The 17,351-nt window shown below is 43.3% G+C and overlaps 2 protein-coding genes across 2 annotated transcripts in view; one reads left to right on the top strand and one right to left on the bottom strand.

The window, feature by feature from the left end:
• The window catches only part of BMP7 (bone morphogenetic protein 7), a 383,690-nt gene extending 383,120 nt beyond the window's left edge, over positions 1-570 (top strand). Inside the window, exon 8 of the transcript XR_007768546.1 lies at positions 560-570. The gene's annotated coding sequence lies outside the window, so the exon portion shown is untranslated. The remainder of the gene's footprint in view (positions 1-559) is intronic.
• Positions 571-5,645: 5,075 nt separating this feature from the next.
• TFAP2C (transcription factor AP-2 gamma) lies at positions 5,646-16,646 on the bottom strand. The gene is made up of 7 exons (XM_050918209.1): positions 16,453-16,646; positions 13,453-13,929; positions 12,935-12,986; positions 11,000-11,222; positions 10,225-10,343; positions 8,486-8,627; positions 5,646-7,311 (listed from the first exon to the last, which is right to left on the bottom strand). The coding sequence occupies exons 1-7, from the start codon at positions 16,498-16,500 to the stop codon at positions 7,026-7,028; spliced, it is 1,347 nt and encodes a 448-aa protein (XP_050774166.1). The 5' UTR covers positions 16,501-16,646; the 3' UTR covers positions 5,646-7,025.
• Positions 16,647-17,351: the final 705 nt, after the last annotated feature.

The raw sequence follows: 17,351 nt of genomic DNA, 5'->3' as shown, positions 1-17,351 counted from the left end.
TGGTCTCATCTATGCTGCAACTCTCAAAAGTGCTGTAACTGGGGCCTCTGACTTGGAGTTGTAGTTTAAAAAAAAAAAAAAAAAAAAAAAAAAAAACAGCCTTGGGAACTTTTCCCATTATGTCCCTGATTCAGGAAACCACTTAAGCATGTGCTTAAGTCCTGTAGGGTGCTTGAATTTGAATTGGGTATCAAACTTCAGATATCTTAAAGGGGCATTAACTTCCGAGGATACATGCTCAGCACTTTCTGGAAACTGTGCCCTTTTGAGGTATCTCAAGTTGGGTGCCCAAAATTTCAGACACCCAAAATCACTCATCACTCTTGAAAATGTAGGATGTAGCCTGCTGCTCTAACCTCTAAACTGCTTCTTTGAACATGTAATTAAATACCTATGAAAACATGCTTTTCGGACATTTTAGGCATAAATGGCCTTCTTTCACTCCTCTACTTTTCTTGGCTCAACAACTTTCCATTAAATATGGAGCAACATTGTTGTAGAAATGCAGGGAAAATACAGATTTTAATTAATTCAGTCAATGTGTAATGATTTCATTTAGCTCTGTATTTTAGTGCCTCATAGACATGCTTTTCATTCTAATGCATTTTCACCCAGCAAACATTTCAAATTCCTCCTGTGCATTATATGCACAAACAAAGAAGCTAAATATATGGATGGGTGGCCACAGTGAAAAGTGCACTTTCACTTTTAAGGGCTTACCATCCTTTTAAAAAATCCACAACAAAAAATTACACCAAAATCTGTCTTGAAGTCTATATTTCTCATAGGTTTGCTTTCTGGGGTGCCATTGGCTAGAGAATAGGGCACTAGATAGGGAGTTGGGAGACCTGGCTTCTATTGCTGGCTTTGCTACTGGTCTGCAGGGGACCTTGGTCAAGTTACTTCACTTCTCTATGCCTTTGTTTCCCCTCCTGGGCTTTGCGTGTCTTGTCTACTGGAGCTCTACTGGAGAAAAGGGCTGGTCAAACATGAGAGAGACTGAAGACGTTGCTGAAATAGCTTCATTGTTCCTATTGCTTGCATTCTCTTTGAACATTGTTATTGCAGTTAGGGGTAGATATATTTTCTCAAATCCTCATGCTGCAACGTAGTGTTATGAGAAATCATGGTATCACCTCTGAATAAATCACAGCACTATGACAAGGGCAACCTTTGGAAATAATAACATTGCATAGCTAGCAATGAGGTGCTTAATAAAGCAATTTTGCCTTGCATGCTCCAGTTTATCTTCAGAACAGTGTGGATAAAGCACTAGACTGGGGCACAGGAATCCTGGATCTGCCACTGGCCTGTTTGGTGAGCTTTATCAAGTCCCTGTCCCCTCCTATGCCTCAGTTTCCCCATCTGTAAAAGACTATAATTATATTGATTTCCTTTCTAAAGTACTCTGAGTTCTTCTGACAAAAATGCTATACATAAGAGCTAGGCATATTTCTTAGTGGTGTGATGTTGAAATTCATAAACTCTGCCCTTCAACTTTTCCCTCATTGGCAAGGACAGTCTAGAAGTGCTCTTTTTATTACACTTATGCACCAAAAAATGTGCTGTAATTATTCCCTTGCTCCTATGCTGCCTGCCGCAACATTTAAATACTGTGAAAACATGGGCTCTAAAACTTACCAGAAACAGTCGCATTCTTTCTGGGGTTTTATTTTTCATGCAACTCAAAACATTCCACTGGGCTGGTAAACAAGCATGTTGCACAGTAGATTGGTACAGCACGTATATGGCTATGTGGTTTAGATTTAAGATTACAGGTAAAGGTGTTGCTGATTAAATGAGATATTCAGAAAATGTGACATGGCATAGCCTACAAACAGAACCTCCCCCAGATCTCAGCTAGGAGGGCTGTTTGCCAATGGTAAGGACAAATGGAATTTTTGTGGCTAAGAACTTACGTAATACTGCCAGACTCCGGTCGTCAGCGGGTGGGATTGAACCTGGGACCTCTGAAGCTTAGTGCATGAGCCAAAAGCCAACTCTTCCTAAGTGGTTTCAGAGCCACTTGATGGCACAGAACACCACACCCTGAAGGTGTGTGGGTTACACTTACACAATAAATGCACATAGGAACTAGCTGTAAAGTCCTTGGAATAAATGTAAGTACATCCAAGGAGTTCACCATGACATCTGAACATTGAACAAAGTTTACTTATCTAATGCTATGAAAATGAAAGAGGGAGGAAACCAAAGAAAGCGGATGATACAGGATACACCCCACTAAAAGTATCCATTTAGTAATACTGTTCCAGCACAGGGCCAAGGTTATTTGCACTTGTAGATGTAATAATACATCATTAAGTAATGGGGGCAACAACACTAGTCACCATGAACAATGCTTCGCTAGGACTCATGCAGCCGTACAGCTGTTTAGAGCTGTAGTTCTGGCTGAGATCCAGTGTGCTGCACTTTGATTAAGGCCTGGAGGGTCAAATTTTACAGGAAAAAATTACACAACTGCAGAACCCATGCAAACTACATCCAGACCCACTGTACCTGTTATACTCATTGTTTATGAGCAAAGTCCTGTTTGCACGAGCAAATGCGAGTTTGCAGACACAACAGGCGCACATGCACTTTACACAGCTGCCGTCATGCTTAGAGAGAGATTTCCAAAGGGTCCACAAACCACTCACCCAAGTTGTGTCCAGGTTTTGCCCCTTATGGTGACTTTGACAAGCAAACATGTCTTAAGGACCTGGGATTTTTGTAAACTTAAATTATGAATGCCTCCTCTCTCCTGCCAGTCTTTAAAGAACAGAAGTTCTGCAGCAAATTCTGACATTACCTATCCCTATTAAAAACAATCAGTGAGGAAGTACTCTTCAACACGTGCCCCCGGCACTGCGGTAAACACTCGTGTAAGGTAACATTTTGTACTATTGTTGTAGAACGCTTCCTTCACTTGTAGTGGCACCCAAAGGCCTAACTCACGATCAGGCCCCATTGCGCTAGGCTATGAACAGACACACAAGGAGACAACTGTGCCCAGAATAATTTACGACCTCAAAAAGTACCACTCACAAGGATGAGTTGCAACAGAGGGAAAGTCAGTCCTGCTTAAAAATAATCATTTAAATAGTTGTTTTATTTCTGCTACAAAAATCTTTGTATTAGGCAGCTGCAGAGATTGCTTGGGTACTGGAGGAGAGTTGGGAAAAGGAAAGTGAGGGAGATGGCAAGAGTATTTCCTTGTGAAAAATTCAGATTTCTAATTTTCATCCTGATTTGGGATGAAAGAAAATTTCATAATCTCAGGATCTCCCCTGGAAGAAGAAATCCTATTTTTCAAACAGCTCTGAAAATATACGTATTATATGGAGCCAAGACCATGCATAGAAATTTACATCCCAAAAGGAGAAATTCTGAGACACAGAACAAGGAAGTCTGGATGTCAGCTGTTCTCTAGGGTATTTTGTTAGCTGCTCTGACAGTGTTGTTTAGCAGTCAAGCTTCTTATAAAAGTTAGGGAAAACTTTACAATAGTTTAGTAGACTAATAATTTTGGATGACAGATGACTTCAGGTCACACAATTTAGCCATTCTGTTGAGTGAATGTAGTACAAGAACAATGTTCTCTTCTATTATATCATTGGGACTGCTGATTTGGTAATTGAGCCTCAAATAATGTAATATCTGAAATATACAGTACAACAAAGGCATTAAGTTAATGGAAACTCAACTTTCCTAATGTTCTGGCATATAAATAGAACACCAGTCAGTCCGCTACACAATTGGCTGGTTTTGCTTGAATGCACATAAGAATAAATGGAAACATCCTTATTTCCTATCCCAGGGGACAATTATTTCAGAGCTTGATTTTGTGCATTAATAAAAAGCAAGATTCCATTGTCTGGGAGCTAATCTAAAGCATCCTGCTGTAGTACGCTGAAGGGGCAGTTCTGCAGAAAAAAATTAAACTGTGATGCCCCTGTACTTTGAACAAAAACTGGGACTCACAAGACCTAGATTCTTTTCCCAGCTCTGCTAATGATCTTCTGGATGACCCAAGACAAAATTACTTTATGTTTTCTTGTTTGTTTCCCCTCCCACTACAGCTAATCAGGAGGAGAGGGGAAAATATAAAATAAAATAAAGGTGGGGGAAGGTTACTATAATTTTGTGAAAGAAAAAAATAATAATAATTGGGGCGGGGTGCTTCCTTCTTTCCCACTCTCCTCTCCAGTTTTTCATTGGAAAGCAGGGGAAGCCAGCACACACACACACTTTCCCCTTGTGTGTGTGTGGATGTAGTGAAATAGTGAGAGAAGGTAGAATTGTTTCCCCCACACACACTAGAACAAGAAGGAAGAAGTTGTTTCAAAGTTTTCACAGAAATGGAAAATCTCAAAAAAAAAATCCATTTAATTGAAAGGCCTTCTTTGTAGCAATTAAAAAATATATATATCAAAACACCAACCTCCTCCTCTGGCCCCCAGAAAGAAAATTTGGAGACCTTACAAGCAGCTCCTCTCTCCACCTGTCTGCCACGTCCACCTAGAGTGCAAGGTCTTTAGGGCAGACAACATCTTTACTCCGGGTTCGTGCCTACAAAATAGGTCATCCCCCCATCTACACTGGGCCTCACAGCACTACTGTACAAATGAGTTTAAGCATATTTTTGTATTAGGCAGCTGTTAAGCATATTTTCCAAGATTGCCCATCCCCAAGTATTCAAAACTTCATGAATCAGCCTCTGCCCCCACAAAACCACCTACCCACCCGGAGGACTTTTTGTTGTTTTTAAAAAACATGCATTTTGGATTTTTATTTGCCATCTGGTTTTTGAGCTGTTAGCATGCAGTCACCTCAGTCTAGTGTCAGCATCCTTCACTCTCAGTTCCATACCAAATCTTGTGCTATCCGATAATCCTGACTCGGTGCACAGGGCCTATGGGAATGTGCGAACATTTGCTTCCAGGACTTATTTTTTTTTAAAAAACAAACTTATTCCAGTTTCTGCTGGACAGCTTCACGGTTAAGGTACCACCACATTGACTCTAGACATTAAGGGTTCTGCTCCCAGTCCTGCCAGACCTCCCCCTCACCCACGAAAGCTCATGCTCCAAAACGTCTGTTAGTCTATAAGGTGCCACAGGATTCTTTGCTGCTTTTACAGATCCAGACTAACACGGCTACCCTCTGATACTTGTGACCTAGGTACTCTAGCCAAGCTTCTCCAGGCCGCAGTTCCCCCTCCCCACCCACCTCAAATCTATAAAATGGGGCTAATACTGGAAGTCAGATATCCAGTTTCACATTCAAGTTATTTGCAAGCATTCATCATTAAGCATATTGAGTATGATCATCTGATTAATCATATTTAATGTAAAGCTGCTTGGGTCAGATTTTTATGAGAAGGAAGCCTTAAAATGTGGTTCTAGTTTAAATAGGCAGATGGTATGATACTGAGGGCTAAAAAAAAAAAAAAACAACGTTCTTGGAGACACATGACTCATGTAATTGAAGCCATTAGTTTTACTGGCAAACTACTACATATTTCTGTTCTGTTAATCTGAACAAAGTGCTGTAATTATGACAATACACAACATCCTCTAGTGTCCCATCTGACAAAAATATGGAAAGAAAACACTGTCCGGGTAACAAGACATTCAGTGCTTCTATCCAGAATACTTTTATTATATGGTTATCATATACATCAGAATTATATTGGGATCATATACAAATATGCAAAGAGTAGTTCAGAACCGCCATTAGTCGCATCCACACTGTACCTCATGCACTCATTCTACTCAGTTCTCAGGTGAATGGTACACAAAAATTATTGCTTTGTGAACATACCTCTCAGATTAGATTTAATCTTCAGTGGCAAGAATTGAGAATTCAAAATAAAATTAAAAAATAAAATCTTAAATACCCTGTATAACATACCTGTGCATAAACCTAAAGACGTATTTAGCTTACCCCATTACCTTTGAAATACTTACCAAAATTAAAATTTGAAACCCATTTATAAAAAAAAGTATTAAAAAGTTCACCATTATTTACAAATCCCATTAAATTACACATAAATAAATATGTACATTCAACACACTGTTTCCCTTAATACACATAAAGTCTTCCTGGAAATATATTTATATATTTTTTTCCCTAAATAGGCAAAAAAATGTTTAAAAAAAAAAGTTACAGCATATGCCTATTCTTTCAAGTTTTTTTCAATTTAAAAACAAGACCTGATATAAATATGTGAATAAAGCTGCAATTTCCTTAGACAAAGAAAAAGGAGATTTTCTAAAAGCATTTATTTTCAGTTTGCACTAGCAATTCTTTGGGGGGGGGGGAACGGGGTTGTTTTGTTTTGTTTTTTAAAAAAAGATAATTTCCACTGTGCGCAACTGCAATTTTTAAAAGCATGAATATTTCCATAAATAATAAGAATTAAAATAAGCATGTCAAATGCATCAAATAGTTCTTTCATTTACGCCGATACCAGTTTTTTTCATATGGTCATCTGAAAATAAAGCAAAACAGAATGATCTTGGTGTTTGTCATGTGTTTATAAAATACACCATGCACATAAATCTAAATACCTTGTTTAATACTGCATTATAGTTATTGTTGGCTTTAAAGACTAAAAACCTGACTTTTTTTCCAGATAATGAAGAGTATCCCATCCAAAATCCATATCTCAAAAAATATACACGGTAGCTTGTCACCACTAGATATTTAGATGTTTGAAAACTCTACATATCTTAGTATATTTCCACCAAAGACTTTATAGCACCACTTTAACAGCAAAGGATTTTAATACACTTCACCAGTACTTATCTTCTGGTTACGGATTCCACAGTTAAGGGAGGTACTGCAGCTTTAGAAAGACTTGTCTTACAGATCCAGAGGGAGTGAAGATCCTGAATAAGATGTTTTGTTGTTTTAAAAAGAGAGGGGGGAGGGAAAGTAACCAAATTTCTACATGCCCCTTAGGCAAGAAGATCCCAGTCTGTGTTTTGGAGGAACAGTTTGAAAGTCTGGTTTCCCTCATTTTACTTCCTGTGCTTATCCATTTTATCAATGTTTTTGTTGGTTTCTGCAGGACTTTGGTCGCCAGTGTTCATGTATGTTTTGTCTGCTATTTTTAATGCTTCATTTAGGTAGTTCTGGACGGATGTCATGGCAGCACAGATGGCAGCACTCCCAAAGCCATGCGTGATCAGGCTAAAATGAGTCAAACAGCCCTGGATGCCAGGGTCCAAGATTGGACTAGGTCTAGTGTTTCCAAGAGGAGTTCTATCCTGAGTGAGGAGGTCTGTGAATTCCTTACATATCTGCCTGTAAGACACAAAAGAGTTCATACTTTACGCCGGAAAGTGCAAGGCACTCTGTAAGAGGATTTAGCACTAAGAAAAGAAGCAGCAGCAAGATACAGAATCCTTTAAATTGAAATAACCAGTGATTCAGACTGCGTAGCAACCACAAAGGGTTTTCAGAACTCAATTACACTCTATTACAACTACATCACTATAAGGATATTCTTTAGTCTAATTACAGAATAAAGCCTGTTTTTTAGTGTCAGTTTCAGACAAGCTTTATATACACATATACATACATGTGTACACACACTTTCCACAGGATAATCTTTCCTGCTTTGGTGTCTAGCTGGTTCTGCTTCATTTGCTCTTTTGATTTAAAAAAAAAAAAAAAATAGGGATAGTGTCTGTGAGAACTTCCACAGATGCACTTAAGTGATTTACAATGGATAAAGCAGCTGAACTGGGGCATTTAATTTACCCCCTTCGTTAGAAACATAGGCCCCCAATCCTGCAAACACTTATGCACGTAACAATACAATTTAACAATACACATGAATGTTCAATGGGCCTACTCAAGCACATGAAGTTACTACATGCATAAATGCTTGCAGGATCAGGGGCCTAAGTTTCAGATGTATTTTTAAGTTGATTTGTTCATTTCACGTACACTGAGTGAACTTCACTGAATCAGCATGATACACAATGCGATGCACTAAAAAAAAAAAAAAAAAGCCTCTTATTGTTGGGTACAAAAAGAGTAGTGCTTACATTATCAGATATGGAGTGCTGTATTTATGAGGTATTATGGGACTGATCCAAAGCCCACTGAAGTCAATGTGGTTCTCTCTCTTGACACCAGTGGGTTTTCATTAGATCCTAGATCTCTGCTATACAACATTAAAATTAGCCAGATGTAAAAATTCTATAGGAAGATCGCAGTCTGTTTTATTCTGTAGAGGTTTAGTGTCATTTCTATAGACCATGTAGGTTTCAACTCCAATAAATTCTCAAATACTATGTCATAAGGGTTTATGCTGACTCTGGTATTACAGATTCACATAGACTTTTTTTTTGGGGGGGGGGGTGCGATTGTTTTTTATTAAAAGCAAAAAACAAATAGTATTTGACAGACTCTCACATTCTTCCAATAACCCAAAAAGCATTTTTTTTCCCCTTTAGCCTTCCATACTTACTTTGCAGCAAGAAGCATATTTTTCCTGTTAGCCATCTCATTACGGCCCAAATGTGGTCTGGTTAAATATTCGGCCACTGCTTTGGAAGGAAACTCTGTCTCACATACATAACCAAAGTCACGAGCAAGATGTACAGCTTCACCTGGGGTGGGGACAGGTGATAAGGTGAATGTTTTAGATCCAATAATTAGACCTTCACTGTTAGAAGATAAGAGAAATATGGGCAAAAACTTTAATTCTCAAAATATACTCCCCACTTTAGAAAGAGCCATTGCTAGTATGATCTTCCCCATATTGTTTGTTATTTCCTAAGTAACAGATAAACCAAATTTGAGTAAGAGACACTGAGAAAAACCTGCATAACCGCTGCTACAAATAATAATTGTTCTGGTTCCCTTTGTATCAAAGGACAATATATGGGTCTCTGTATCTAGCTGTGTTGCATAGGTACAGATAATCATTTTCAGGTGAAATTCTGTAAGGCATATATTCTTATGATGATCACACAGCTGGCAACTGATCTTAATTTAGGTCAGTAAAATTCTGAAGTTAAATACACTGTGCGCACAGTGTAACTTAGATGATAGCTTTAATTAACTAAAACAATTGCCTGTCTCTATTATTGTATTAAAACTATCTATTCAAGCAAAAATCCTGAATGTTATTGTGAACTATAGGTTAGCTGTAGCATGTGTGTAATGTACAGACACATTAATATATTAAACAAGATTTCTGTCTCTTTTGTTGGTCTTCCAATTCTACCTCTCTAAAAGGATTTAATAAACTAAAGTTAGTACAGTATTTTGAGATGATGTAGATTTTTAAAAAAGTGATATTTTCAAAGTATTGTTCACACTTAAATTGCTGTTTCCATTTCCATTAACTACAGCAATAACAAGAAGCTGCTTTTTTTAAAAAGGCCCAGCTAAATTAATACAGGGACCACATAACATGCTGCAAATTAAATGAGCTCCAGTTTCCTATCAGGAAGTCAAAAGCTGTAAATCTCACTTTATATGCATGTTTATTAGGAAAGCTTCTGAGGTTGCAGTTGAGGTAGGGCCAGTCATTGGAGTCTGCTGCCCCACTGCTTTTAAAAGCTTTTTTAAAAAATGCTCTTAAGCCTCTCCACAGGAAGTCAAACTCACTAATATATCAGACCTCAAAACTGGAAGAGCTTCCCCCTCCTTCCCCCCAACTATCCCTTCTCTAATACACCAGTGACTTAACAAGCTAGGTCCCACTGGGGACTTTGGAACTGCTTGGTATAAAGGAGTCACTCTCACACCTGTCAATTTCACTATAGTATGGAAGTAACTATGTAGAATTCCTTAATTTACACAGAATGGCTTCAGTGAATGAAAACTGAAGTTAATGCAATAGTTCAGCTCACTAGTTACAGTTCAGATATGATCAAGGTGAAAAATAACGTAATAGAATAGTCAGATATCCCTGTTTGATCTGAAGAATGGCATGAACAACTAGAGCTGAGGAAGGGATAAACCAAAAAATAATCGCATTTATAGTAGCGTTGGGAGAGCTAAAAGGCAGCACAGCCTGTAACTTGTTTTTAAAATAGCTCTGTTCTGTCTATTGTTTTTTCTAGACTTGATCCGCATCCTGTCAGCATTTGAATTACAGTTTATAAGCCTTACACAGATGTCATTTTATTAATTTAAAAAAAAATTAAAAAAAAACAACAACAACACTCCCTCCACACACACCCCCTTAGGACTGACCTTCCACCAAAGATGTCAATAATGTCACATTTGCGGCTTTCCTTCTACCAGCTGGAAGATTCAAGCCAATTTTATCCAGTTTTTCCCTTAATGATCTGCCACCATTTTTAGATTTGGCTCTGTAAGTAGACAGAGGGAGAGAGATGTGACCTTATTTAGCTTCAAGGGGACATACTTATTATTTTAAAAGATGGGAAATCGAGTTACTGACATTTAATGAGGTTCTATTGGAGGGAAGGGAATAAAAAGCAGGTTCTCTATTTTTCAATGACCTACTTTTTTAAGGCTCTGCCACAAACCCCTTAGTGTAAAACACGCATCAGAAACCAAATCAAATGTGTTTTGCCTTTAAGTTTATACTATAATAAAAATATAGCAGCTACAATAATGGGACATAATATGAATTAAACGGTTTGCAAAAATTAGCAATACCAAGACCACAAGATAGTAACCAAGACACTTCAACAGGGAGATTTGTCACTGAAATAAGAAAATTCACCTTGTGCAGTTCCAGCAATGGAATCAGATTTTAACAGGGAATGAGAATTTGTTGTGAGAACTGTTATAGCACTTCACTTTGGGAAGTGCCAGAGGTGCAAAGGAGTTTTATTTCCAAAGCCTATTAGAATTCAGTGTTATTTTTTTAAGTCTCATAAAATGCTTTAGACACCAGTTATTCAGTTCAGTTTTGTACAATCCTTGCAAAAAGAATCAACAACAAAAGACAGGATTACCAGCATCATGGGGGTGGGAGGGAGGGGAGTAGCCTACCTACCTTCTGAGTACTCCTCCTAGCAAGGAAGCATTTAGACATTCTGGAGGTGAGAGCCTTCTCTGAACCTCTGCTACTGTCACTTTATATTTAGATGTGGAACTCAGCAGAGAAAGTCTCCCCGGAACAGAACAAAACACTTCATTGGGGTTTATCACCACTCCAATTAATCCATCCTTCTGGCAGGGGAGACTCAACGAGCTGTTTTTTGTTAATGAAATGGGACCTGTGGGAGCCAAGTGGAAAAGCAGGTATTGATTTAAAAAAAAAAAAAAAAGAGAGGAAATTACAAGTCTAAATGGAGCTAAACAGTAAATAGATTTTGTGTTAAACATCCACCACTGGATCTTGTCCTGAATAACTGATTTAACAGCACCACAAGTTAGCCTCAGGACGACTAATAATGGACTGGGGCTGGTTTTGTTGTCACAGTAAATTTCAACAGTTGCTGCATTCAATTAAGAATATAACTTTATTTCCTTAAACGTTCAGTCAAAACTCAGCATGCACCGGTGACACAATATCCTAGAAGTTAGCAAACTCAGGCTTATAAAAATGAACATCAGGGCTGTAAAGCATATACAGTGGCAGAGCAGAAACTAGTATCCTTCGGCTATTGACAAAAAAAACCTCGTTCAAACTAAAGGCACAGAGAGGTCTCCCGTCCTCCTTAGAACGGGAACAAATAAATATATTGAGGGCTAGAGGATGCCAGGCAGTATTGAATTTCATCTTCCGCCTCCAGATAGGGAGTCTCTGTTCAGAGAAGTTACCTCTTTCCCTTGAATTAAATTCCAGCATATTCCTGCCCTATATTCTTCCAGCATCTACAGCTGAAAACAGTTAACGCCATTAGTCTTGCTCTCGGTTATCGTTACTGTGCATAGGAGCAACATACTTTCCAGAGGGACGTTAAACCTCAGTGCGACAGGTAAACCTGTCATTAACGTACCAACGAGATGTAGCCAGACTGAATCACTGCTATTGGCAACTAATGCAAGAAAGGGTTAAACAGCAAGGGCTGGTCTTATTCTGAAGTGGTGTATCTGACGGCAGAATAGTTCTCCCATGAGCTAATTCGGCAATCAGCGGAGTTTCTAACAAACACTTCTGCTTTTCCTCAACTATATACGTATTTGTATTTGAAGTCCCACTTCAGTTTCTAGAAGAAACTTGCCCGATTTACAAAGCGCAAGTTTGTTTGCAAGCAGGAAAACAAGAGTGTAAACTAAGCTGAGAGTCGATAGGCGTTTCACGCTTGTTCAAACAGCTAAAAACCATTTCAGCTCAGATAAATTCTGACCGCTTTATGGGACCGTTGATTACAAACGGCCCTCTGCTAGTTTAACTAATTCCTCGTTAGATCTTAAACCAATATACCTCTGCCTCATCTTCTTAGCAAAACCAGCCCCGTACCATTGTACACACAACGAATTTGGGTCGGGATAAAATGAAATGCCAGATCTGCACTGAAATTCCGTTCCGGGATAAGTGCATTTGTTCTTTGCTGAAGCCGGAGAGCGATACAAACAAGAGCATCGTTTTCCTATTGCGGCTATTAGTATCACAACAGTCCAGAATAAGAGATTCAGGTGCCAGCGACAGCCTGCTGGTGCCACTGATACTTAGGGTAATTCGCTTCCCATCGAAATGGGAGGTTTGCAAATAGAGACTTTTTTGAACTCAACATACCAAAGCAGCGCAGTTTCCAAACTACCCCCACCATTCAATATCACCTAAGATCGCGTTCATCATATGTAAAAACCAAGGTTCCTCTATAGTTAAAGCGACCATGCAATAACATTCAAGCTTCCTGACTTTAGACAGATCCCCTTAAAGCAATGGAACAAAATAATGTATCAACTTGCCCATGTACCATCTACAAATCAAACTTCATCTACGGACAAGGAAAAGTAAATCAGAATGCCATCTACTGACCTTTTCTAATGACTGTCTGGTCGTGCATTAGTAAGTGTTGATCTTCCACATTCTGGAGAGAGAAAGGGGGAGGGGGGTACAGTTCCTTTAGAGAAAGTGACCCTGGAGTCTTTATGGATCCCCTACCCCCTGCACCCACTGATTCCAGCTTTTGACTGATGGGGGGGAGGGGGGGTGTTAGTTCTTCCTGCAGGAAGAAAAACATCGAAGCCAAACGCAAAGTGAGACCATTCCCCTTAGCAGCAGCTACAAAGCCCCTCAGACACACCAGGGCACCTGGGCTCTAGGGACGATGCTTTCTGGTCTCTCTACTCGCATCCATCCCACTCCACCCCCAAACTGGGCTAAGATCCCATCCCGGTGTCCTTCACACGAAGGGTCTCTAATGCAGCTGAGAAACTGCTTTATCTCAAGCCCTGCCTGCACCAGGCTCACCGCTCTGACTGGGATCGGCCACCGCAGGCCGGGGTGCGAGTAGCCGGTACCCCAGACAGAGCAGGCCCTACCTGGGGACTTACCGGCACCTCCTCCATCTGATGAGCCATCTCATGCAGCCCCAGGTTCTCGGCGAGCGTGGAAGCGTCCAGCCCGTGTCCGTGGGGCAGGAGGAGCTCCGAGCGCCTGTACGTTTCCCTCCTGCCCCCGGCCGAGCCGCTCTCCAGCGCCGAGAGATGAGGGACCAGGCCAGGCCTGGCATGATGGACCAGGCCGGTGGGATCCTGGCTTTGCCGGCTGGGCCAGGCGGCCTGCTGCTGGCTGGGCGGCGGGGGAGGAGGCTGGTGGAGCGGGTTAATGGAGAAGGGATCCCCGAGGTGGGAGTAGGGATCGCTGGACTGGGAGTAAGGCAGAGGCTGGTAGGGGGGTGGAAAGTAGGGGGGCTGGAAGTCGGACGTCCCGGAATGGGAGAGCTGGGGAGCCGGGCTGTACAAGTGCTGGCTGACGGCGGAAAGGTGGGGGAGCCTGGGGTTCCCATTGCTGCTCCCGTCGTGCCGGTCCTGGAGAGCAAAGGGACAGAACAGAAGCCCGTTAGTGCGGGGAGCTTAGCCTCAGCCCCTGCCCATCGACAGCCGGAGGGGGTCCCAGCTCCGCGTCGCTCGGCTTTGGGTGCAGCGCGCGGGGTGCGCCTGACTTAGGAACGTGCAGGAAATTCTGGCCCCGGAGGGAGTCAACGGCGGAACTCCCCGCGACTGGAATGAGGCCAGGATCCCCCCCATGCACCGCTGCCTGCCCCGCTCCACAAGGCCAGGTCACACACCCTGCGCGCCTTTGTAGGGGGAATCTCAGTCACCCTCGAGCGGGAGCAAAGAAAACGAAGCAGCTCAACGTTTAGTTTAGGAATAGCCTCGCTCAGTAGTGCGTCTAGGAACCCAATTAACTCATCCCACAGCCTGGGTGGGAATAATAGGAAGAGCCGGGACTCAGAAATAAACTTCGCTTCCTGAGAGAAACTGACTCAAGTCGCGGGGGGCTGGTGGGGGGTGTCTGTAAAACAGAAAGTGACTGTTACAAAGAGGAATGGTGGCTGTTGTCGCAGAGTTTTTTTAATTAAAGTTGAGAAACGAATTCAGAAAGTGAGGGAGGGGCGAAGCGCCCTTCCCTGCCTCCGGTCCAGCCTGATTTCAGGCTCCTCCTGGCTTCGCAGTTATGGGGAGGTGGGGGGGGGGGGTTCAGCTCCCCTGGCAGTGGTCAGTTGCGGGCGAGTGTAAACACAAAACCTTGGGTATTGGGTTAAAACAGCCGCGCTGGCAAGCTGCAAACTAGGCTGCGCTGAACAGCCCCGTCAGCAATCAGCGGCTAAGCCGAATGCGACCCCAGTTCAAGCCTGTCTCTTAGCTGATTTTTATGCTCTCCAAAGACCTCGCGGCCCACGTCTGCTCTACTTTTGGGGCGCGCCGAGCACATGGGGGGGTTCAGCTCAGAGTCCCAATAGCTGCCTGGCCATTTAGAGGACTTGTCCTACTACTCCAGCCGCCTCCGCTGAAATTCTCCGATTTAAAAGCTCAGCAATCAAAGCTTAAAATGTCTCCATTGAATTGATCCCGGGATTTAGCAGCTTCTGGCTTCACGGTCATTAAAATAACAGGGCTGGTTAATAAGAGGAGAATGGGTGTCTCAATGGGGTCCCAATGGAGCGTGAAGTGGGGACTGCAGCTAATCTGTAGGAGCCAAACATAGAGACCATGACCAATGGAGCAAAGGAGGAGACGCTGCCGCTTTCAAAGAGATCAAAAAGCAGGAGGTGGGTGGGGGAATTTTCACAAGGAAAGAGGGCTGGGAAGGGAAACGTGGGAATAAACCAGCGCGGGCAGGCACCTGAGCTCTGATCTGCTAATTACCGCGGATCCCTCTCAGGGCTGCTAGGCTCCCGTGAAAGAAACGAATCAGGACTGAAAATGAAACACCCCCTAACCCCCAAATGCACCCCTTCCCCCAGCTCGGGGAGCTGCTCGCCGCCCCCGATCTGGTATGAGCCCGAGGGAAGAGGGGGTAAAAAATCATTTCTCCGGCGAGTAGCTTGTGCCTCTAGGTAAAGGGCCAGCGATACGCGCTGGCTCCCTGGCGCTCCCGGCTGAGACTGGCAGCTAAAGAGTTTCCGTGCCAAGGGCGCCCACTGGCTGCCACGCAGCCCGGACCTCTCCTCCCTAGATCTCTCCCTGGCGGCAGCTCCCACCTGGCTCCCCATCGCACTTCAGTCCTACCCCGGGTCCCTCTGAACCAGTCCAACAGGCTGGGGCACCCGCCGCCCCCTGCTCCTGTGCACGCTCTCCGCTTCTGCACCAAACTTCCCCGGTCTGGGGGCGCATTGCAGCTCAGATCCACACACACAAACATGGCCGCACTTTGCTTAACGTGGGACTAGTGCCCTGATTGATCTGGGGAGCAGGCACAATCTGGAGCGGATTAAACACATCCGTTTGGTTGTGGGAAGGAGAAAACTCAACCGCCCGCGAGGTTATTTGCTCTGCTCCCAAGCGGCGCTCCCGGACTGGCAGGATCTCCTGGGGATTGGGGTGGGGAGAGAAATTGGTTTGGGTTGGCCCTAGTCGGGTTTTGCTGTCCCTCTCCTTCAATATCTCAGAGCCAGAGACACCTCAATGGGGAGGCCTGACACGTTTGGCGGTCAGCTAGACTGGGCGACAATGCTGCGAGGAAAGAAGCGCGAGGGAGGGGGGAAGACAAGGTAAAAGACGAGCTTTAAAACCTAAACGTGAAGATCAGTCCCATTAACCTCACTCCTTGTTCATGTGGGCAACTCCCAGCAGGAGAATCAGCGTTTAGTGAGATTATATAATCTGCGGCGCATCATCGAACAGCAAACAAGAAATCTGAACATCCCCCCGACCTGATAGGGGGTCTTGTAACAGAAGCGGACTGAGAGCCCAGTCCTGCAGCCCGTTGGCAGCCAAGGGATCTCTTGCCCAAGCAAAGACTGCTGGATTGACCCCATTTACATCCAGGTGCTGACACCCACACAAAGCCCCTTCTCCCTCCTCTCTCACCTAGTGCTATTAGCTCACCTCACAGTCCTCTTCATATTTGACATTATCTGCTAGTTTCCACAACATGGCGTCCAGTGTCCAAAATATATATAGTAGATCAGAAAATATCCCCAGCCCCCAAAGCAGTAAATATCCAAGTCTGTGCTGGGGAAGAGCAGCTCCCCCGGGTGGATTTTGTTAGTTGCCAGGCATGAAGATTGGTGCAAGACTAATCTTCCCTCTAATGGTCACTGAGGTTTTTTTCCCCTGACCAGACGCCCTTAATGGCAATAGTATTATCATAACTCCTCCCCAGGGATGGATTGGGAGACTGGGCTTTCATTATGGGCGGCTCAGAGTCAGCCACTCAGGAGGCAGCCCGCAGCTCAGAGCCACTCCTTCTGTGCGCTCTGGGTTGGACTGGATCTGCTCCAGGGCGCACACGAATGGCTGGGGGAGCTCTCGGCTTCCCAGGGCGCACACACGCGCGCATGGCTGGGGAAGCTGCCCAGGGCGCGTTGTAGCTAGATTCCAGGCGCGGATGTAACGCTGCTTTTACCCATGAGGCTCCCCTCTTCCCTTGAGTAGGAACACGCCGAGGTGTCTCTGGAGAAGTCCCAAAGCCCTAAGATGCGCTCAATGGAACCGCGAAGCTCAGAGTTGGGGGTCTCGATAGCAGAGCCGACCAACCTGCCTGTTGTAAAGGGTCTGGCAGAGGGCAGCTGAGCTGGAGCAGGAGTGGTGGGAAGGGGTTTTAAAAGCCTAGAACGATGAGCGCCATAATAAAGAGGAGAAATGGCTCTAAACATTCCGGTTCCGTCTTCCCAGACGTATTGTCCCTATTCAAACTGCTTTCTTGCCCCATACAGGGATTCTCTCCCGCCGGCCATGCAAAGCTCGCGTTGGCCCGGGCTGCAGTAGAGGTAAAATTGATCGAG

Source organism: Gopherus flavomarginatus, chromosome 11, assembly GCF_025201925.1.
Source record: "Gopherus flavomarginatus isolate rGopFla2 chromosome 11, rGopFla2.mat.asm, whole genome shotgun sequence".
Classification (NCBI taxonomy): Eukaryota; Metazoa; Chordata; order Testudines; family Testudinidae; genus Gopherus; species Gopherus flavomarginatus.
This window is presented reverse-complemented; position numbering and strand designations above follow the sequence as displayed.